Source organism: Sapajus apella, unplaced genomic scaffold, assembly GCF_009761245.1.
Source record: "Sapajus apella isolate SASKATOON/1434 unplaced genomic scaffold, GSC_monkey_1.0 scaffold103, whole genome shotgun sequence".
In the NCBI taxonomy this organism is placed as follows: domain Eukaryota; kingdom Metazoa; phylum Chordata; class Mammalia; order Primates; family Cebidae; genus Sapajus; species Sapajus apella.
In genome coordinates, this window is record NW_022437043.1 from 5,014,372 (window position 1) to 5,038,367 (window position 23,996).

Sequence of the window (23,996 nt, forward strand, 5' to 3'; positions counted from 1 at the left end):
TAGGGCCCTTTGGTTGCTCTGAGAATAAACAAACCACCATAAATTGGCTCATTCTCTATGGCAATTCAAAGGGTGGTGTCTAGGAAAAGGAATGGAAGGGTGAGGTGGGGGCCCAGGTTGTCAAGATGACAGAAGAGAGGGCAGTGCATAAGGTCAACTGGCAAATACTGCCAGGTAATAGGCTGGAGGCAGGACTGCTGGGGCATTTTAGAGGTTCCACAGAGAGAACGGACTTCAGGGGTCTCTCGGTAACTTTGCGCCCTAGTAACAGGCCCCTGTGGCAACCAGCAGAGTTTATGGGGAAAAAGAAGTGCCATGTGACTCAAAGGCATTCAGGCTCTTTAATGTATGAGGTTAGGGGGAAGAAGTCAATGATGAGGCTTCTCTGGGAAATTCTGCAGGCCTTGTAGTTCTCTAAGCCCCTGAAAAAGAGGACAGAAGAGACTGATCAAAGATTGGGTCTGGGTTATGCCCCGAGGCTTGCTCTGATCTCCCTCCCTTGACTCCAGTTTAGAAGGAAAGATGGTTCCTCCCTTCGTCCACTCTCTCCCTTCTTCAGGTCACCACCCTAAACACAAAGTCTGGTAGTGGGGTGAGTTGCTCTCACCTCTAGCAACATGTGGATATGGGCTTTGATATTCATGGAGTCCTTGGTGAGGCTGTTGCTGAGCCTAGAGAAAAGAAACAGGAAAGGGCAAAATGGGCCCCACTTATGATTATGAGAATGACCCTTCCTTATCATCTCAAGAACTACTTATATCCTGGATGATTTCCACAGGGCTTGCTCCTATGCAGAGATGCCAAGCCACCATCTGGTTTTCACTGATTCAAAAATTATTAAATGCCTACTGTATGCCAGGCAATTTTAGGCACTGGGGAGATAGCAGCAAACACAACAAACAAAACTCCCGGCCTGATGGAGTTCAAATTCTTGTAAAGAGGGACAGACAGAAAAACCAATGAAATAAAAGATATGGTGTCAGATGGTTCTAATTACAATGAAAAAAATCTAAAAATGAGAGGATTAAGAACTACAAGAATGGGGGGGCTGCAATTTTAAATAAAGGGCTCAGGGATGGCTTTGCTGTGAAGCATTTGAATAAAGACTTAAAGACAGTGAAGAAGTGAGTAGTGTGGGTATATGGAGGATGTGTTCCACACACAAGGGGTAGCAAACACAAAGGCGCTGAGGTGGGAGTGTACCTGTCATGTTTGAGGTGCAGCAAAGAGGCCACTGTGGCTGGAGAAGAATAAGTGAAAGGGGAATGTAAGAGGTGAGGTCAGAGGGGTAATGAGGGAGGCAGATTGTGTGAAGCCTACAAGGTCATGGTAAGGACCCTAGCTTTGACCTTAAGTGAGATGGGAACCAGGGGAAGATCGTGGCAGAGGAAGGAGGTTGAATTACATGAACTTGTCAGTTGACTCCTTTTCTCTAAGCCAGTTTGGATTAGGTCTCGCCCAAAAGAATCCTAATTGATATAAAGGGTCAAGGAAGGCCTTTCTAAACAATGAAGAATGAGAAGGAATGGAAGAATGCCTAATGATTAAGCAGTGGGAAGGCCTTTTCCACAAAAAGACCAAGAGGCAGCAAAGAGCTGTTTGAGGAGCAGTGAGGGCAGAGTGTTAGAAATTAAGTGAATGGTGAAGGAAGGTGATATAACACAAGGTCCAAGAGGTAGGAGGGGGTTAGATCATGCAGGGTCTTGATATCATGATGAGGAATGTGGATTTTATTGTGCTGTCAATGTAGGAGTCAGTTTGAGGGGTAAATGAAACTAAATACTGTTGGAAAAGTAGACAGCATTAAGACAGGATGCTAAATTGGAAAAAAAAGTAGTATGAACCCATCTATATACCAATATCTCCCACATTTCTTTTTCTAGCCCAGAACTCTCTTCTGAACTTGACTAGGAGTTTTAATGACATCTTCCAAAAATCCACTTCAGTGTTTAATAAGTATATCATACCTAACAGGTTCCAGACTAAACTCCTGACCTTCCCCTCCAAATCCAGTCCTCCCCTACCTTCTCCATCTCAGATAATGGCAACTCCATCCTTCCAGTTGCTCAGCCAAAAACCTGGACTCCCCTTCACACTTCACATCTAGTCAGCCATTCTACTTAAAATCACGACTGCTCCATTGCAGGTAATGCTTCTGATCTCCACGATATGCTTTCTCCATAGCACTGTCAACATCTGACATACTACATCATTCGTTTATTGTTTGTCTCCCCTGACTAGAACGTCAGCTGTATGAGGGCAGATTTTGGTCTTTTTTGTTTACTGCTGTATCCCCAGGGACCCGAACAATGTGTGGCACAGAGCAGGTACCCAACGTATATTGAATGAATAAGTGACTACTCCATTCCAAGGAACCTGAAGTTGGTTCAGTGTATGTTTAGGGACAGGAACAAAATGAAGTATGGGTTGTGTTGCCAGAGAGCAAGAATACTTTCAAGAATATTCTGGGGTAATGCTTAAAAAACAGAAGAATGAACCTGATCAGTTCCTAAGGGACAATTTGAACATAAAAAATGAGAACAAAATTAGTTAATAGTATAAGCTTAGCCTATGAAAACCTATGAGTTCAACACTTAAAAAAGAAGAAAAATGCAGAGTTCACCAAATGCTAGCTGTAACACAAAAGGGATATGTTTATTACTACTGATTTATTTTTATTTTCTATGTGGAAAAGCAAATTACTACTGATTTAGTATGTAAGGTAGTGTGAGTAGTCATATGGTTATGCTGTTTCTTCCATAATTACATGTCTATACATGAGATGTGGATGTGTACTCCTTTCTGTGTCATCAGGAAAGAATATACAGAGATTTCATCCCTTCCACTTCCTGAACAAAGAAATATACTAAGAACAGGAAGTACACTTTTGATGAGGTGTGCCAATCACCTTAGGTCGTGAGTTCGAGACCAGCCTGGCCAACAAAGTAAAACACTGTTTCTACTAAAAATAAAAAAATTAGCCAGGAGTGGTGGTGGGCACCTGTAATCCCAGCTACTTGGGAGGCTGAAGCAGGAGAATTCCTTGAACCCAGGTGGCAGAGGTTGCAGTGAGCCAAGATCATGCCATTGTACTCCAGTCTGGGCGACAAAAGCAAAATTCCATCTCAAAACAAACAAACAAACAAACAAACAAACTGGACTTGGTCTAAATGACCACCAGTTCAGAGCTGTGTTGACCATGAAAGTAGGCCATTTAATCAAACTATTTGCTAATTAGTCTGAACATCAAGAATCAGAAATCTCAGCAGGTCTGAGGTTCTTTTGGGTCCACTAACACCAAAATCCTGGAAAGGTTTGAAAAGATAAAAATTACTGAAACCCTGAGGGAGGCAACTTTGGAAAAAATGAATGTAGGAACAGACATAAACATAACCAACAAGGAAGTTTTGCTCAATGGGTATTCACACTTGTGAGATGTTGTCAGTCTAAGTGTATTGCTCAGTGTCCCCATGCTTATGCCATCCAAACCAAGCTCACCTCTCTTGGCAGTTTCTCTAGCACGCCAGGCACAATATTCCTCTTGCCAGGAATGCTCTTCCCCAGATAGCCCCATGGCTTGTTCACTCAGTGAAATGATTCAAATGTCGCTTTTTCTGGGAGGCCTTCCCTAGCTACATTTCACATCCCTCATCTATGTTCCCAATTGCCCTTCCCTCCACAAAATTGTAAATCAAGTTTATCTAACCCACAGCCTGTGGGCCACACGTGGTCCAGGATGGCTTTGAATGCAGCCCAACACAAATTCATAAACTTTCTTAAAACATTATGTGATTTTTTTGCTTTTTTAAGCTCATCAGCTATCATTAGCATTAGTGTATTTTATGTGTAGCCCAAGACAATTCTTCTTCCAATGTGGCCCATTGAAGCCAAAAGATTGGACATTCCTGCCTTAAACTCAACTGGAGCCCACACTTTCTCTCCCCATCACCAACACAGATCTGCTTCAATAACCCACTTCAATTTGCTTCTAGCATACCCTTTTAAATTATTTCAACAATCATAAAGCCCGGCACAGTGGTGTGCCCGTAGTCTCAGCTACTTGGTAGACTGAGGCAAGATGACTGTTTGAGCTCAGGAGTTTGAGGATATAGTATGCTATGATTGCAGCTGTAAATAGTCACTGCATTCCAGCTTGGGCAACACAGCAAGACACCATCTCTTAAAAACAAAAACACAGAGTGTCTACTACATGCTTGTACTACTCTAGTCACCTTGGGTATAAACCAAATCTCACTCTTTGTAATGCTTACATTCTAACTGGAGGAGACAATATGAGAAAGAAATAAATTACACAGTAAATATTAGGGCGTGATAAGTGTTATGGAAAAAAAAGTAGAAGGAGGGGAATCAAGTGTGCCAGGGGCTGTGATTTTAAAGTTAGGTTACAGAGCGCCTGGTTGAGGAAGTGACATTTAAACAAGACAACTGAGTGAGGAGAAAGGAAGCCATGTGGGTACTGGGGAAAAGAGCAGTGCAGGCAGAGAGAACAGCCACGGCAATTGCCCTGGGGTGGGATCATTCTTGGGATGTTGAAAGAAGCATGTGAAGGTCAGTGTGGCAGGAACACGGTGAATGAATAGTAGAATTAGCAGCAAGTGAAATCACAGGTAACTAGTTTTCTTGTTACCAATTTTAACAGGCTGAGACCTCATGGATCTGGTCATAATTGTATTTATGTATAACAGTGTAGTCCTTCTAGATTGTAAGCCTTCGAGGAACTCTTCTGTCTTGTTCACTGCTGCATTTCTACTGCTAAGCAATGCCTGGCATACAGAAGATGCCCAGTAAATGTTTACATGAATAAACGATACAAAGATCATTTTTTGAATGCTTATTATGTGCTACACATGGGCTTTGCATCCCCATTTCTTCAGTCCCAGCTCTGAGGAGGAGGGGAGATGAGTCCTTAAATATCATTCCAGGCAGCCATGGGGAAAGGGAGGAGAGTGTTGGAAATGGTGGTGTTTTTACACACTATTCTCATGGAATGAACTTACTCTGTGAGGAGAGAGCTCTTACGATCAATGAACTTGAGAGCTTCTGCCAGTGTCAACTCCAGGAAAAAACCATATCCCAGGGCCACATAGATGCGTGAAGTATCTGGGCTGAGGAGAGAGAGGTTAGAGGAAGTGGAGGGAAGTCCTCATCACTGTTTAGCATAGTTTATGTTTTGCTTCCCACCCTCCCCCAAATTGAGCCTCTGGGAAGGCAGGGATTTTGTCCGATTTTAATCACTGTCACATCCCCAGCATCTAGCTTATATCCTATTGGGATAGAAAATCTCGCATGATGCCTGGTATATAGAAGATACTCAAAAAAATATATGTTGCATGAGGGAAGGGGAAGCTGAACCCTGTGGGCTCAGAGGGGCGGGTAGACACTCACACCACTGTGTCAACGAAGAAGTTACAGCCCAAATCCACCTGCATATATAACTCCGAGTGCTTAGCTTCCTGTGGGGCCAGGGAAAAAGAGGTAGGGGTCAGTGGTGAACTCTTTGATCAGGTAACAGGTTTGGGTTTGGGATCTCTCTTCCCATCTGCCTCCCTTACCCACACATACCAAAAAAAATGGTATCCAACCCCATAGTCTTTACCTGGAGTCGCTCAATGACATTTCTCAGTTGAAGGTATTTGGCCAGCTGCTCATATACCTTGTCTCGATGGTCCAGCACCTTTCTGATGGGACGAAAGTACAATGGTGACCAATAGACAGCCCCATTCCTTCTGGTATACCTCATTTCATGACCCTCTGAGACTCTCACGTCACCATACACTCAAAAGGCTTTTTAAGTGCATAAGTTAAAATTTTGGGCTCAGGGTCAGTCTGCCTGGGTTTGGATCTGGGATCTACCCTTTACTAGATGTACGACTTTGGCAAGTAAGTAACCTGTTTGGGACTCAGTTTCCTCATTTATAAAATGCAGATGACAGTATTACTTTGTAGAGTCATTAGGATTAAATGAGCATTTACTGCAAAGCATCTAGAATAATGACTACCAAATGGTAAACTCTCTACATATGTGTTGGCTATTATTACTATTATTACACTCTACCCCTAATGCTGAACTCCAATCATAATGTCCCATCCTCACCCTAGAAAAATCCTCCATCCCTTTTAGGATGCTCATAGTCCTAGCTCTGAACACCTTACTTCCTGCTTAAATTAAAAAAGACTGCAATAATATTTCTTCATACTCATTGAACCTCTACTATGTTTCAGACATCCATGCTAAATTCTTTACAAAAATGGAGCACATCAAATACTCAAAACCACTGCATGGGGAAGGTTCCACAAAACTCCCTATTTCACAGAGGAAGAAAGTTTATAGGGCACAGAAAGGCGAGGTAGGACGTATTCACAAAGATGAAGAATGGCAGAGCCAGGATTCGAACCAGAGAACTGTGGCTCCAGAAAACCAGCCTTAATCCGTTAAACATCGGAGGCCACGCATGCGCGGACACGCCCCCTACTATGAACACCAGGTCCTAGCCAAACTGCACCCCGGATGTCGCCCCCACTGCACGCTCCAAGGAGCGCGGGGCCGGACTCTGAACGCCTCGCCCACCAATCCAAAGGCTTGGCCCTAACTCTGAACGCCCCACCCACCACGTGGAATGTTCCAAATGCCCCGCCCCCCGCACTGTCACTCACCGCAAGTCCCGCTGCAACACATCACTGATGAAGGACTCGTAGCGCAGCACTTTCTCCCCCGTGGCCTCCACAGCCCGCCGCTTAGGGGGCGTCGCCATGATGGGCTCCTGGGGAGTCGGGAGGGGGAAGACCACGTTGACCCGCTCCAGTTTGGCCTCACACACAGTTCATCTCCACCCTCTAAACGCTAGGCATCGGCTTGTCTGGCGCAAGCTGGGGGTTCAGCCTTCCGCCCCTCCCAATTCGGGGACCCGGCCACCCAGGGACACCCAAGCGCGGCCTTTACCTCTGGGCTGCCAGCAATAAGAACGTTTGGTAGGAACCGCGGCTTCCGGGTGGCGCGGGTAAATGACGTAAGTGGCAAGCGCGCTGGCCAACCAAATAGCCAGGTGGGGAGGGGCGGGCCTAAGTGGAAGAAGATGTGCCAAAGAGGAGAATAGAAGGGCGGGGCTTCACGGAATCCGAGGAGATCACAGAAGACTAGGGCGTGGGAGCGGGGGTCGGTCTGGCAATAAACCGGCCAATGGGGGACTGCAAAAGCGGCGCGTGGAGCCTATGAAGACTGCGTGGCTGGTGGGGGTGGGATTTAATGGGATTTGGCGGGGTCTAAGGTAGGCGCGATGCACAGGTGGAGGTAGAGCGAGGGAACGAAGCGTTTAGTATTTAAAAGGACCTAAGAATTGACTATCGTTTTGGTCTGTAAGGAAGATCCCGTGTGATCTGTCAGCCTGGATATTGATTTTTCACACGGGAGGTTTGGGTTTCACTCCTGGCAATGGGACTGAGTATGAGCGTTTAAAAGGTTTTAAACAGAGACAGATTTTCTAAAATTCATCTGCACCCGCAATCCATAACTGGGGCTCAAGCAGAAATTGACAACGCTCTTTGTCTAATCACCTCGTTTGATAGTCAAATGGAGAGGGGTCGCTGAAGTCCTCTGCCGGATTGGCCATCTTGTAGTTTGTTCCTATGTTTTTATTTAAATGGTAAGGTTTTCGTGAATTTATTCTTATGCACTAAAGTGAATCTATTTTTCAGGTTATATTTTCTTTTCTTTCTTTCTTTTTTTTTTTTTTGAGACGGAGTTTCCCTCTTACTACCCAGGCTGGAGTGCAATGGCGCGATCTCGGCTCACCGCAACCTCCGCCTCCTGGGTTCAGGCAATTCTCCTGCCTCAGCCCCCTGAGTCGCTGGGATTACAGGCACGCGCCACCATGCCCAGCTAATTTTTTTCTGTATTTTTAGTAGAGACGGGGTTTCACCATGTTGACCAGGATGGTCTCGATCTCTTGACCTCGTGATCCACCCGCCTCGGCCTCCCAAAGTGCTGGGATTACAGGCTTGAGCCACCGCGCCCGGCCCAGGTTATATTTTCAAACAAGAACTTCTAACCCAACAAGAATGGGCCTTTGCCTGGAGAAGAAGCCAGACCGTGGGATGAATTCCCAAATGCCATTTCCACCTGTAGAGCCTAGAGCACCCACACCTACCAAGGAAATCTTCCCAGATAATTTGTGTTTTATATGTAAAGGCAAGGTTTTTGTTCAACTGCTCAAAACCCAAGTAAGTTAAGCCTTTTTTTTTTTTTTTTTTTTTTGAGACAGGGTCTTTGTCCCCTGGCAGTGGTGTGATCATGGCTCACTGCACCCTTAACTTCCCAGGTTCAAGCAATCCTCCCACCTCAGCCTCCTGAGTGTTAGGGCTACAGGTGCATACCACCAGGCCTGGCTAACTTTTTTTATTTTTCATAGAGATGGGGTCTAATTATGTTATCCAGTCTGGTCTCAAACTCCTAGGTCTAAGTGATTTGCCTGCCTCGGCCTCCCAAAGGGCCGGGATTACAGGCATGAGCCAGCACACCTGGCCAAGTTAAGCTTTTCTTTGCCCTTAGAACAAGATAACGGTAAAAAGAGAACATCAAGATTATTTGTTTTTCTGTCTGTAAATCTCATGTTACATATAGTTTAAATTACATTGAGTGTGATTGGAATAGATACTAGGTAGATAAATATTACCTAGTTAATCTATACTACTTTCTATGAAAAGAGAGAAGATACTTATATTTATTTAACAGAGAATAACTTTATTTATATTTATTTAACATCTTCTGATGGGCTGGAGATGAGTCTGTAAGTCTATTAATTTACATTTCACAAAAAAACATTTTTTACTTACAAATATATTTCCAACTTTATTTTTACATTTCAAACCTACAGAAAAGTTGACAGTGAACACTCATATATCCTGCACTTCGATTCGCCAATTGTTATTTTTAATTTTTAAATTTTTTTTTGAGACAGGGTCTTGCTCTCTTGCTTAGACTGGAGTGCAGTGGTGTGATCTCGGCTAACTGCAACCTCTGCCACCCGGACTTAAGCAATCCTCCCACCTAATCCTCCTGAGTAGCTGGGACTACAGACATGAGCCACCACGCCCAGCTAATTTTGTACTTTTTGTAGAAGCAGAGTTTCACCATGTTGCCCAGGCTGGTCTTGAACTCCTGAGCTCAATCAATTTGCCCAACTCGGCCTCCCAAAGTGTTGGGATCACAGGTGTGAGCCATCACACCTGGCCTGGATTCACTCACTGTTAATATTTGACCACATTTGCTTTCTTTCCAGATCACAGGATGATTGTTGACATGGCCGCATAGCAGCCATTCTTCGGATGGCCTCAGATTTTTGAGCCACTCCTCTGTCACTGGATATTTGAATGTGTCCAGATTTTTTCATTGTTATAACCAGGATGGGATAACAGTCTTTGCTGTCAAATTGTTGTGTGCAGCCATGATTATTTCCTTGTGATAAATTCCTAGAAGTAGAATTTATAGATTTGTTTGTTTGTTTTTGAGACGGAGTCTCACTCTGTCGCCCAGGCTGAAGTGCAATGGTGTGATCTCGGCTTACAGCAACCTCCGCCTCCCGGGTTCAAGCAATTCTCCTGCCTCAGCCTCTGAAGTAGCTGGGACTACAGGTGCACGCCACCACACCACCCAGCTGATTTTTTTATTTTTAATAGAGACAGGGTTTCACCACTTTAGTCAGGCTGGTCTTGAACTTGTGGCCTCAAGTGATCTGCCCACCTTGGCCTCCCAGAGTGCTGGGATTACAGGCATGAGCCACTGAGTCTGGCCAAATTTATGGATTTAAGGGACGTCACTGCATTGTAAATCAAGTGTTGAGTGACAATGGTATGCATAACAGTGAACCTCCTCATCTAAGCTCATCAGGGGTCAGCAAATTATGGCCCCTGGTTTACTGACCCTTTATGGTTTCCTATAGCCTGCAAACTAAGAATACTATTTACATCTTTCAAGTGCTTGAGAAAAGTAAAAAGAATATTTTGTGACACATCAAAATTACATAAAATTCACATTTTGGTGTCCATTAAAGTTTCCTTGGAACATGGTCTCACTCATTCATTTACATATTGTCTGTTACTGCTTTAATGGCAGAGCTGAGTAGTTGCCAAAGAGAACACATGGCCTGGACATCCTAAAGTATTTACTATGTGGCCTTTTACAGAAAAGGTTTGCCAACCCTTGCTCTGTACAATGTCAGCCACCAATGCAGAGATTGGGACTTTAACCAGGTGAGTCTCCCTGGCTTCCACTGGCAACCTCTTGCCTGGCTTATGGGTGTGCATTTTCAGGCGGGTGCTTCTGGGAGATATGAAAGACACAGTCAACCTGTTTCCAGCTCCAAGATGTGAGATGGACTGTGTCTCTTATGACTCCATTAACATCTTCTCTCCCTTCCCTACAACTTCCTGCCCCCAGCTCTGACTCATAGGTCTCTGTCTTTGCCTTTTCCGAAGAAGAGCAAAAAATGACTAAGGCCTAGGGGAGGCTGCATTTCCCTGATAGATAATGATCTTGTCATGTGCTTATTTGTCATGTACATGTCCTTTATGGTGAAATGTCTCTTCACATTCTTTGCTCATTTTCCAAATGGATTGCTTTTTTAAAAAACTTGAGTTTTGAGAATTCCTTACATACTCTAGGTATGAGTTCTTTGTCAGATGTGTGGTTTGCAAATATTTCCTCCCAGGTTGTAATTTGTCCTTTTGTCCTCTTAAGGTCTTTGTTAGAGCAAACATGTTTAATTTTGAAGTCTAGTTTATTGATTTAAAAACATTTTTTGGATCATGCTTTTGGTGCCATGTCTAAGAACTCTTCACAAGCCCTCCTCCCAAAGACGTTCTCCTGTGTTTTATTTTTAAAGTTGTTTAATTTCATGTTTGACATTTAAATCTGTGATCTGTTTTTAAAAAACAGCTTTATTCAGATGTAATTCACATACAATAAAACCCACACATTTGAAGTATACAGTTCAGCAGTTTTTAGTATATTCACAGAGCTGTATGAACATCACTGCAATCTAGCTTTATTTTTTTATTTAATAATTTTTTTTTTTTTTGAGACAGGGTCTCGCTCTGTCACCCAGGCTGGAGTGCAGTGATAGGATCTTGGCTTACTACAGCCTCAACCTCTCGAACTCAAATGGTCCTCCCTGCCTCAACCCCTCAAGTAGCTGGGACTACAGGCACGTGCCACCATGCCCGGCTGATTTTCGTATTTTTTGTAGAGATGGGGCTTTCGCTGTGTTACCCAGGCTGGTCTTGAACTCCAGAGCTCAATAGATCTGCCCACCTTGGCCTCCCAAAGTGCTGGGATTACAGACGGGAACCACTGCGCCCAGCAATCTAACGAGAGTATTTTCATCACCCCAAAAAGAACTCCTTTGCCCACTCCTCAGTCTGCTCTCCCCACCCCAGCCCTAAGCAACCACAAATTTAATTTCATCTGTATAAATTTGTGTATTCTGTATATTTCAATAAATAGAATCATATGCACTATGCGGCCTGGCCTTTTATGCCTGGCTTCTTTCACTTGGCATAATGTTTTTAAGGTTCATTTGTCCATGTTATAACACTTAGTAGTACTTTATTCCTTTCTATGGCTGAATAATGGTCACTTGTGCCTATGTACCACATTTTGTTTATTTCTCTTACCAATTTCAGTAAAATGTAAAGTCCTTACCTCCTTTTAATCCCTTTATTCTCCCCACTTATGACATTAAATGTTAAATAAATATTTCCTCTTTATATAGGGAATCACCTCAATGTTGTAATTTATACTTCAGCCATCAAGCACCATTTAGTAAACTTGAGAGGAAAACTAAAGTCTATTTACTGATATTTTTGCTCCTTTTATTGTTGTCTTCCTTTCTGAGGTTCCAAGATTCCTTCTTGTATCATTGCCCTTCTGTTGTAAGAATTTTCTTTAGCCATTCTTTCAAGGTAAGTCTGCTGGTAACACATTCTCTTAGTTTTCCTTCATCTGATAATATCTTGATCTGTCATTCCTAAGGACATTTCTGCGGGCTAAAGAATTCTTGGTTGGTATTTCTTTTATGTCATCCCTTGAAAACTGTTGTGCCACTTCCTTCTGGCCTCCATGTTTTCCGATGAGAAATTTCACTGTCATTACAATTATTTTTCTTATGTGGATAAGATGTTGTTTCTTCCTGCTTTCAAGAATTTTTGTCTTTAGGCTGGGCACAATGGCTCACGTAATCCCAGCATTTTGGGAGGCCGAGGGGTGCAGAGCACTTGAGGTGAGAAACTTGAGACCATGCTGGCCAACATGGTGAAACCCCCACCTCTACTAAAAATACAAAAATTAGCTAGGTGTAGAGGCACATGCTATTCATCAGGTTTCTATTTTTAGATACGGCAAAATTTCATTCTTTCTTTGAATACTTTTTCAACTCTTTCTTCTTTCTGTTTCCTGGACTTTGATGACACAAATGATTGAATTTTTGGTTCCACTGGTCCCTGAGGCTCTATTCATTGGTTTTCAGTCTACTTTTCTCCGTTGTTTGGAGTAATTTCTATTGCTCTGTCTTCATGTTTTGTGATTCTTTCTTGTGTCCTCTTCATTTTGCCTTTGAACCCATTCATTGAGCTTTAGATTCAGTTATTGTGAGACAAAGTACCATATATAAGAAATTATGTTTGCTCATTCGGCTCAACAGCAGATTTTCACAAAATCCCTTATCAGAATTTTATAACCCAAATACCCATCAATGATAGACTGGACAAGGAAAATGTGGCACATATACACCATGGAATACTATGTAGCTGTAAAAAACGATGAGTTCATGTCCTTGTAGGGACATGGATAAACCTGGAAACCACCATTCTCAGCAAACTGACACAAGAACAGAAAATCAAACACCACATTTTCTCACTCATAGGCGGGTGTTGAACAATGAGAACACATGGAAACAGGGAGGGGAGCGTCACACACTGAGGTCTGTTGTTGAGGGGGTGGCTAGGGGAGGGACAGCGGCGGGGCGGGGAGGTTGCGGAGGGATAACATGGGGAGAAATGCCAGATATAGGTGATGGGGGGATGGAGGTAGCAAATCACCTTGCCATGTGTGTACCTATGCAACAATCCTGCATGATCTGCACATGTACCCCAGAACCTAAAGTACAATAAAAAAAAAAAAAAAAAAGAATTTTACAAGGCCCTTGACTCTGACTCAGCACCGCCCTCCGGAAGAATGCCCTGAAGATGATCAGCAGGATGCAGCACCAGCTGCTGTGTCTCTTGCGTGAATCACTGCAGTTTTAGAAAAAAGATCTGTGCTCCTAATCGTTGCCTCTTCCTGTACAGAAGATGACGCCTGACAGGATTAATAATTAGGCGTCTGTAATCTGTAACCAGATGCGCCCTCATAACCAAGTCTTGATGTGATTTTGCTCTAATGTAACTTCTGAGCACATTTGATGTAACTTCTAAGCTACATGCAGAGCTGCCACCACCTGTGTATAAGCTGTGGGCTGAAACACTACTTTGGAGCAGTTTAACAGAAACTCTCTGAAAGACTCTCCCGGGTTGCAATCTTCAGTGAGAGTTCTGAATAAAATTAACTTAGGCCAGGCACGATGGCTCACACCTGTAATCCCAGTAGTTTGGGAGGCTGAGGTGGGTGGATCGCTTGAACTCAGAAGTTTGAGACAAGCCTGGGCAACATGGTCCAACCCTGTCTCCACAAAAATACAAAAATTAGCTGGGTGCAGTGGTGCATGCCTCTAGTCCCAGCTACTCAGAAGGCTGAGGTGGGAGGATCGCTTGAGACCAGGAGATGGAGTCTGCAGTGAGCCGAGATTTTGCCACTGCGCTCCAGCCTGGGCAACAGAGACCTTGTGTCAAATAATAATAATAATAATAATAATAATAATAATAATAATAATTCCTTAAAAGCCTGATTTTTTTTCTTTAGTTGACAATGTTTTTCAGTTCTAAAATTTTTATTTGAAAATTTTATGATGGCAGAGCCCTCATGAACTAATCACCTCCCAAAGGCCACTCCTCTTAATACTGTTACATTAGGGATTAAGTTCCAACATACGAATGTTGGGAGATGCATTCAGACCATAGCAGGCCCTCTCCATTTTCTCCTGAACATGCATGTAGGTTTGCTTTTGTGCAGTCTTCCAGACCCCTAGGGAAAAGTAGGATCTTATCAAGGCCTTTTTTGTCTGTCTCATTCCTTGGATCTCCCTGTTAAATTTATTACTGAACTATTGGTTTATTACTTACCCCAATCAGTAGTAAGACCTCAAAATGTCTCTGATATTGACCTTTCCTGGTTTTTAGCCACTGAGATCACTGTCATCTCTTGAAAACTGTTGTGCCACTTCCTTCTGGCCTCCATGTTTTCCGATGAGAAATTTCACTGTTATTAAAATTATTTTTCTTATGTAGATAAGATGTCATTTCTTCCTGCTTTCAAGAGTTTTTGTCTTTAGGCTGAGCACAATGGCTCACATAATCCCAGCACTTTGGGAGGCTGAGGGGTGACATGAGCTGCTGTCTCACTAGGTCACATGCACCTCAAGTCCACTGGCTCTAAGCTCAGCACAGCACCAGGACTTGTCTAGGAATTGCAGTTCTTGTGGCTTAGACTGCCTTTCAAATTTATTTAGAACCCTGGAGTTTTTTTTTTAATTGCATTTTAGGTTTTGGGGTACATGTGAAGAACATGCAAGATTGTTGCATAGGTACACACATGGCAGTGTGATTTGCTGCCTTCCTCCCCTTCACCTATATCTGGCATTTCTCCCCATGCTATCTCTCCCCACCTCCCCACCCCCCGTCCCTCCCCCATTTCCCCTCAACAGACCCCAGTGTGTAGTGCTCCCCTCCCTGTGTCCATGTGTTCTCATCGTTCAACACCTGCCTATGAGTGAGAACATGTGGTGTTTGATTTTCTGCTCTTGTGTCAGGTTGCTGAGAATGATGGTTTCCAGGCTCATCCACGTCCCTACAAAGGATACGAACTCATCATTTTTGATGGCTGAATAATATTCCATGGTGTATATGTACCACATTTTCCCGGTCCAGTCTATCGTTGATGGGCATTTGGGTTGGTTCCAGGTCTTTGCTATTGTAAACAGTGCTGCAATGAACATTCGTGTGCACGTGTCCTTATAGTAGAATGATTTATAATCCTTTGGATATATACCCAGTAATGGCATTGCTGGGTCAAATGGAATTTCTATTTCTAGGTCCTTGAGGAATCGCCACACTGTCTTCCACAATGGTTGAACTAATTTACACTCCCACCAACAGTGTAAAAGTGTTCCTATTTCTCCACATCCTCTCCAGCATCTGTTGTCTCCAGATTTTTTAATGATCTCCATTCTAACTGGTGTGAGATGGTATCTCAATGTAGCTTTGATTTGCATTTCTCTGATGACCAGTGATGATGAGCATTTTTTCATATGTTTGTTGGTTTCATGTATGTCTTCTTTTGTAAAGTGTCTGTTCATATCCTTCGCCCAGTTTTGAATGGGCTTGTTTGTTTTTTTCTTGTAAATCTGTTTTAGTTCTTTGTAAATTCTGGATATCAGCCTTTTGTCAGATGGGTAAACTGCAAAAATTTTTTCCCATTCTGTTGAGAACCCTGGAGTTTTTAAAAATTATTATTATTATACTTTAAGTTCTGGGGCACATGTGCAGAATGTGCAGGTTTGTTACATGGGTATACATGTGCCATGGTGGTTTGCTGCACTTATCAACCCATCATCTACATTAGGTATTTCTCCTAATGCTATCCTTCCCCTAGCCCTCCAACCCCCGACAGGTCCTGGTGTGTGATGTTCCCCTCCCTGTCCATGTGTTCTCATTGTTTAACTCCCACTTATGAGTGAGAACATGCAGTGTTTGGTTTTCTGTTCCTGTGTTAGTTTGCTGAGGATGATGGCTTTCAGCTTCATCCATGTCCCTGCAAAGGACATGATCTCATTCCTTGTTATGGCTGCATAGTATTCCATGATGTATATATACCACATTTCCTTTATCCAGTCTATCACTGATGGGCATTTGGGTAGGTTCCATGACTTGGCTATTGTAAATAGTGCTGCAATAAATATATGCATGCATGTGTCTTTATAGTAGAATGATTTATATCCTTTTGGGTTTATACCCAGTAATGGGACTGCTGGGTCAAATGGTATTTCTGGTTCTAGATCCTTGAGGAATTACCACATACTGTCTTCCACAACGGTTGAACTACTTTACATAGCCACCAACAGTGTAAAATAACACCACATCTACAACCCATCTGATCTTTGACAAACCTGACAAAAACAAACAATGGTGAAAGGGTCTCCTATTTGATAAATGGTACTGGGAAAACTGGCTAGCCATATGGAGAAAACTGAAACTATACCCCTTACTTACACCTTATACAAAAATTAACTCAAGATGGCTTAAAGACTTAAATGTAAAACCCCAAACCATAAAAGCCCTAGAAGAAAACCTAGGCACCACTGCACTCCAGCTTGGGAGACAGAGCGAGACACCGTCTTAAAAAAAAAATAAGATGGGAAAAATAAATCTAAATATGTTAATAATCATAATAAATGCAATAGATTAAGTTCATCAGCTAAAAGATAAATCTTGTCACTGGATTAAAAAATGCAAGTTATAGTCTGTTTGTAGGAGGCATCTAAAGGGTGAGGTCAGAAAGGTTGAAAGTCAAAGGATGGCGTAGCTATATTAATATTAATAGCAGACAAAAACAGCTCTTAAGGCCAAAAATACTAAAAACAAGGAGAATAACTACATAATGATAAAAGTTCAATTCACTACGAAGTTTTAATGCCCAAATCATATGTACTTAATATAGAATGATCTCAAAACATACAAGACAAAAGTTGATAGAACTTCTAGAATTAAACATGAGAAATCTATCATGACACCACAGAGCACTTGTACTTGTTGGGATGTAGGAGGACAACTCAGATTTTATGTTGCTAGTGAGTGCCTTCAGGTATCACTACACCACTTACAGATATCATTTTCCAATCAAGGACAAAAGAGTTGGGGCCAAAAAATCTGGGTTGTAAACTTGGTATAAACTCTACCACAGACTTTACACAAACTCAGGCACGTTAACCTAAACTCTCTAAGCCACAGTTTTCTAATCAGTAAAATGGCAATAAAAATTCCTACCTCTTTGAGATGTGATGGGGAATAAATTATATAGTGCATGTGGTAGAAAGATCCTCCCCCCTGCCCCACCGCGTTGTTTCCCTAGCTGGCTCTGTCTGGACCAGATGACAAGGTTCAGGGTGATTTCACCTCCAAACTGTCATTCCCTTCTAGGTGCCCAGAAGGTCACTGTTCTTCTCTGAGGGATTTATAAAAGTGTTCTAGACCATTGAAAACAGGGTTTTTACATGAAGTTTTTACAACATGTGCAGCTGAAAGGGGAGACCCTCCCGCCTCCTTCTATTTCACCTCCTCCCTCCCCGCCTTCCAGATGAGGAGGGTGAAGAAGGAAAAAATAAAATAAAATAAAAGACCAAAGAGCTGGGAAAATGACTCCCACTTTAGTTCCCAGCATCTCTGCATCTGTTAACCTTGAAAAAGCTGCAAATGAATGTTATCCCTGCCGGCTGGAGCCCTGCACTGGTTCACACCCCCACTTCTCCACAGACCAGGCTCCCTCCTGGAAACACCTCTGCCAACAAACAGCTTGTTGCTTTTGTCTTGTCTCGTCTCTGCAAGCACCCTCCGCTGCTGGTCCCTGCTCACGCTGCATATGAATTAGCAAATCAGTGAAGCCAAAAGATTATAAGGTTGGACGTCCAGCAAATGGACAATGACATAGTTCCCCCTCAGTTGCCCCTTTAGCGTTGTAAGCCTGTAAAAGGGGAAAGAAGCTTCAGCTCCGGGAGCTCGGTGAATGAGGCTGTAGCCCACCCCCCCCAACCCCCACAGCTCCTGGCTGAATAAAGGGCCACTTCCTTCCTCAGTTCAGTGTTCCAGAGGTTTGTTCCCCGCCACTCCTGCTTCACAGCAGGAATGACATAGTTGTTTTAGCAGAATTTTAACACTAACTTCACTTGTGACCAACTACATAGGATGAGATGTTCCAAATGTCTCCTCACTGTCACCTCCATGAAATATGCCCCATAAACCCTGGGAAAGACTGGACATGAACATGTCCTCCTCATTGGGACCTCAGCCCTCACACCTAGGTTCTCAGCCCCTTTGCCATTTCTTCTTTTTCCTCCTCCTCCTCCTTTCTTCTTTTTTCTTCATCTTCCTTCCTCTTTCTTCTTTCTTTCTTTCCTTCTTCCTTTTCTTCTTTCTTTTTTCTTTTCTTCTTCTCGTTTCCTCTTCTTCCTCCTTCTCCTCTTCTCTCTCTACTTTCTTCTCCTCCTCCTTTTCATCCTCCTCCTCCTTCCTCCTGCTTCCTTTCTTTCCTTCTTCTCTTTTTGTTTTTGTTTTTCTTCTTCTTTTCTTCTCCTTTTCCCTTCCTCCTTATACCCCTTCCTTCTCCCTCCTTCTCCTTCCTTCCTCTTCTTCCTCTTCCTTTTTCCTTCCTTCCTTCCTTCTTTTCTTCCTTTCTTTCTTTCCTTCCTTCTTTCTTTTTTTGACAGGGTCTTGCTATTGCTGCTCAGGCTAGTCACAAAGCCATTTCTAAACATTGTCTATGCTCATCAGCTGAACGAGAATCTGGACCTAACGTTTCTCCCTGCCCAACCCAACCATAATGTATCACCTACCTAAAAGCTGTTTTTTTTTTTTTTTTGGTCTTGAGATCTCTCTCCTGAGACTGGCCATAAACTCTAACTCCATCCTGTTGGGGCTCCAGGGAATGTGGTTGTGAGTGTTTACAATGTGCCTTACAGAGAATTCTTTATGCTGGTGGGTGGCTTAGTGCCTGTGTGTGACCCATGACCAGGTGTCCCTCTCCCAGAGAGCCTGTTTATTCTGGCAGGCACCCTTGTGGCTCTTGTCTGACCTGGGTCCAGCTTATTCCTACCAAGATAGCTACTCTCTAGGAGAGCCCTGACCGGGAGAGAAGTTAGTTTCAGGTGGGGCATCTGTGGGGCAGGTGAGATGCAGAGGAGGCAACTCAACAGAACACGGGAAGTCACGGAGGCAGCGTATTCCTTACAGGTCCAAGCAGAAGAGGGCAGCACACCTCGCAGAGCCAGTGGGAGACAGGAAGCTGTCCCCGACATACACGCTCAGCCAGCAAGTGGGGACAGAGAGGGGCACAGGGGGACAGACCTGTAGGGTGAAGCCTTTTTGGGGGTCCAGGGCATTACCCAAGCAGCTTTCCCATGGAGAGTTTTAACTGGTGGGTTTAGAGCAAGCAGGCGCAAGTTCCATAGAGTCACGCTGTCACTGGGAGGTGGTCACTGCGGCATAGCTGTGCAGTCCATGAGGGGTGTGGGGATCGGAAGAGGGGCTAGTCAAGTAGGTTGTGTCTAGCTGTCCCCTAGGGAGGTGGTCAGCAGTAGGCGATTGTATAAGGTAGATATCTGGGTTGACCACATTGAGGAACAGGTGGAGAACTGGAGCCTGTGTCAGGGGTGACTAAGCCCTGCTTCTTTCTTGTATGAGAAAGTCCAACTTATATTCAGACTGGACGTCATAAAATTCTAGGAATTCACTACAGCTTTGCTCTGTGGGGTGTAGAAATCCCTTCACTTTGGCACTTGGTTTGGGGGAGCCTGTTCTGGAGCTTCTGTTCTCCTGAGGCTGGTAAAATAAACTGTTAAGCCATGTTGTTTGTTTGTTTGTTTTGCTAGCTCCACTGTGTTGGCCACGAGGACCACAGCCAGCTTCACGGCTATACCCCTTTCCAAGTTGCATTTTTCTTTCTCTTTCAGTGACTTTGGGGCTTCCTGTTTTCCCTTCTTGACCATCTGTAATATAAGGAAGAAGTTGGGAATGGGGTTGTAATGTGTCTGGTAAATCTTTTTTTTTTTTTTTTTTTTGAGATGGAGTTTCACTCTGTTGCCCAGGCTGGAGTGCAGTGGCATGATCTCGGCTCACCGTAACCTCTGCCTCCCGGGTTCATGCGATTCTCCTGCATCAGCCTCCTGAGTAGCTGGGATTACAGGCGCATGCCACCACACCCAGCTAGTTTTTGTATTTTTAGTAGTGACAGGGTTTTACCATGTTGGTCAGGCTGGTCTTGAACTCCTGACCTCGTGATCCATCTGTCTTGGCCTCCCAAAGTGCTGGGATTACAGGCGTGAGCCAGCATGCCTGGTGTGTCTGGTAAATCTTATAATTCATTCATAATTGGGAAAACTAAGAAACAATCCAAATATCTCTCAACTTGTGAATGGGTCAGCACATTGTGATTCATCCATACAGTGGACTATTACACAGCCATAAAAAGAAACAGAATTACTGACTAATGCAATATAGATGAATTTCAAAAGCATTATGGTGAGTGAAAGAATTCAGACACAAAATACTCCATTTTGTGTGATTACATGACTCCATATGCATAGCTCCGTACTGTATGATTATCCAAAGCCCTAGAACAAGCAAATCTAGTCTCTAGGGACAGAAAGAAGGTCATTGGTTACCTGTGGTGGGAGACAGTATATAGACTGAGAAGGGACACGAGAGAGCCTTCTGGGGGAGTATTCTATATGCGGATTAAAATGAGGTGTCAAAAACCAGGCAGTACACTTACAATTTTTGGGCACACTGTATACTTTACTGTGTATTCTATCCCCCAGTAAGAGAAAAGTTAAAATAAAAAGGGTACATATATACCATGGAAAACTATGCAACTATATAAAGGAATGGGATCATGTCCTTTGCAGGGACATGGGTGGAGCAGGAAGCCATTATCCTCAGCAAACTACTGCAGAAACAGAAAACCAGACTCCGCATGTTCTCACTTATAAGTGGGACCTGAACAATGAAGACACAAGACATGGGGAGGGGAACAACATACATTGGGGCCTGTTGGGGAGGCAGGGGGAGGGAGATAATCAGGATAAATAGCTAATGCATGTGGAGCTTAATACCTAGGTGATGGGTTGATCGGTACAGCAACCTATCATGGTGCATGTTTACCTATGTAACAAACCTGTATGTGTTGCACATGTATCCCAGAGCTTAAAATAAAATTAAATTAAAAAAGAAGATATTGGACTCCACTTCAGACAGGCTGAATCAGAAACTCTAGGGGTTGGACTCAGTAATCTGTGTTTTACCAAACCCATCAGGTTATTCTGATACACACTAAAGTTTGAGAATGGTGGCACTAAGAAAACCCACAAAAAACCAAAAACCAAAAAACGTAGAACATAGGATTTACCTCAGAATAATACCAGCCTATGCCTTTGCAAAGAAACATAGGTGTGTTTTTCCTGAACTTATCAATGTTTTCACAGATTCTTTCTACTTTTCTAACCTTAGTACCTGCAGAGATCCTCCCTTGTGGCCCCACCCAAAAGGCTTGGGGACATAGCCTCGGCACAGAGGACAGATGAATTTTGTTTGATGCTCTCTCTCCATCACTACAGTGCCTGGACCAAAGTTAGTGCCATAAATATGTGCCAAATGTATGAAGGTAGGTCTCTCTCAGCTTCTAAGAGGTCATTTCGTCTCTTGGACTTTTTAAGGTGCATGGCTCTTTATGACTTACTTGGTTTATGTGCAAGAAAATTCTTTCTCAGGGAGGGAGGGCTGCAATAGGGGGGAGCAGTAGGGGCTGTTTGTTGCTCTCCTCCCTTTATTTCCATCTTTATCTGGTTCCCAGTGGACCTTTGCCAAGAGTCAGTGTCCTTGTGCATTTCACATAGACAAGCATGCAAGTAACTATCTTGCTGGTACAAACTGATCTGAAATGCACATTCCCACAGCATTTCTGATTTCTTTCTTTATTGGACTATACTTCATATGCAACAAAATGCTTCCATCTTGGATATATAGCATGTTGAGTTTTTACAAATGTATAGACCCATGCAAATAACCTTCATCTCTACCAAGATACTTCTATTATCTCAGAAAGTTCCATCATAGTCTTTTCCCAGTCAGTCCTCTTCACCAGTCCTAGAACTTCATGTAAATGGAATCCATATAGTATGTACTATTTTCTTTCTGGTTTCTTTTATTCAATACACACACACACACACACACACACACACACACACACACACACTGAATAACTTATATATGTTAGAGAGATGGTTTCACTGTGTTATCCAGGCTGGTGTGCAGTGGTGCCATCATAGCTCACTGCAGCCTCGATCTCCTGGGCTGAAGCCATTCTCCCACCTCAACCTCCCAAGTAGCTAGGGATACAGGTGTGCACCACCACGCCCTGCTAATTTTTGTATTTTTATTTTTGTAGAGACAGGGTGCTGTGTTGCCTAGGCTGGTCTCAAACTCCTGGGCTCAAGTGGTCCACCTGCCTCAGCCGTCCAAAGTGCTGGGGTTACAGGTGTAGGCTACCACACTCAACTTTATTGGGCATGTTGCTTTTGAGATTCCTCCGTGCTGTTGCATGTATCAATTTTTTGTTCCTTTTTATTGCTGAATACTATTCCATTGCATGGATGTTCCTCAGGTTCTTTATCCAGTCACCTGCTGATGGATAGTTTGGGGTTATTACGAATAAGGTTGCTATGAACATTCATGAGGGCCACTGGGTTGATTCCTGGAACAGGAGCCATAAACTGCTTCAGGAGTGGTCAGTGTTTCGCTTCTCCATGAGTCAGTTTCAGACACTATATGGATTAGTAATTGGCAATCTGAAAGATCAGTGGTTGAAGACTTGCTGCAGGCATGGCATTGGGGTGCCTGTTGGACATTATTCAAGGTTCTCATGGAAGGCTGCTAATGGCCCTCTCTGGGAAATAGTAATTGGTTATTACTGTGGATAAATGATAGGAGGAATCTGGGCCATGGCAGTGATTGGGGGACTTTAGAATTTCCACTGCAGTCTCTAGTTCAGCCATGGGTGGCTTCTGCTGGTCAGTGATTGGCAGCCAGAGGAATTAGGGTTATGGTTTCAGAGATTTGGGACCTGAGGTTACCAGAGATCAAGAGTCCTAAGTTGGTCAGCTATTGGTGGACCTGACGCTCATCAGATTTTTGGTATCCATTACCAAAAGAAGGGGATGGGGAAGGTAAGTTTGAGCTTTTCATCTTTGTCAGAGAAGGCTGTGTAGGTTGCCCTGAATGTGCACTGAAATATGCAAAATATCAGTTTGTGTGCACCAGATATCGCCAACCCTCAGCTGGAGTGCTTGCTTAGAAGCAGTGGAAAATGGAAATATCATTTATTGGGAGCCGACTCTGTATGGGGTTCCATATGGCATTTCAGCTGCTACTATTATAAAATGGGCCAAATGATAATCATTGTCATTCAGCTGACAGAGTTGCTGTGATTAAATTAAATGAGGTACCTGGCGTCTGTCCCCAGGGCCTCAGGGCAGGAGCAGGTGAGTCAGAGGAAGCTACAGATTCGGGACCTGCTGCCATGGAGACAGATTAGGATCCTCCCACTGAGTGTGAGTGCCACATGGCTGATGCTGCCACATCCAGAGCCCTACAAGTTTCAGTGGATGGTGCGACTCAGCCGGTGGAGAAGAGGGGATGTGGAGGGTCTAGCCTCATGGCCTAGGGAAGAAGGAAAAGGCAGCTCTCTGCAGCTGTCTGAGGGGGAGTAGCAGCCACTGGCCATATCCAGGGAGATGCTATCCTCCACCCCAACACAGATCCTTCCCTTTCCATCGGCTCGTTACAGATGTCAACTGATCCCCCCCCAGGCCCCACTTCCTGCTCCCCCACACAGTACTGTTAAATAAACTATAGACTTAATTCAAATTTCACCAGTTTTTCCACTAATCTTTTTTCTGTTTCAGGAATTTCTCCCGCGTTTTGTTTCTCAGTCCTTTCTTATCTTTCATGACCTTGACACTTTTGAAGAATACGATTTAGGTATTTTGTAGAATGTCTTTCAGTTT

At 43.6% G+C, this 23,996-nt stretch overlaps 1 protein-coding gene across 1 annotated transcript; it reads right to left on the reverse strand.

Moving 5' to 3' along the window:
- Window positions 1-322: 322 nt before the first annotated feature.
- On the reverse strand, window positions 323-7,077 carry UXT (ubiquitously expressed prefoldin like chaperone). Its single transcript, XM_032258519.1, has 7 exons — window positions 6,962-7,077; window positions 6,676-6,782; window positions 5,618-5,699; window positions 5,407-5,474; window positions 5,019-5,126; window positions 608-671; window positions 323-422 (listed from the first exon to the last, which is right to left on the reverse strand). Exons 2-7 carry the CDS (start codon window positions 6,771-6,773, stop codon window positions 369-371), a joined length of 474 nt encoding a protein of 157 aa, XP_032114410.1. The 5' UTR covers window positions 6,774-6,782; window positions 6,962-7,077; the 3' UTR covers window positions 323-368.
- Window positions 7,078-23,996: the final 16,919 nt, after the last annotated feature.

Coding starts and splice junctions, on each gene's coding strand:
- UXT (XM_032258519.1), bottom strand. CDS start 6,773: ATGGCGACGCCCCCTAAGCGGCGGGCTGTGGAGGCCACGGGGGAGAAA. Junction 5,700..6,675: donor GTGTTGCAGCGGGACTTGCG/GTGAGTGACAGT, acceptor TCGTCCCATCAG/AAAGGTGCTGGACCATCGAG. Junction 423..607: donor ATATCCACATGTTGCTAGAG/GTGAGAGCAACT, acceptor CCTCTTTTTCAG/GGGCTTAGAGAACTACAAGG.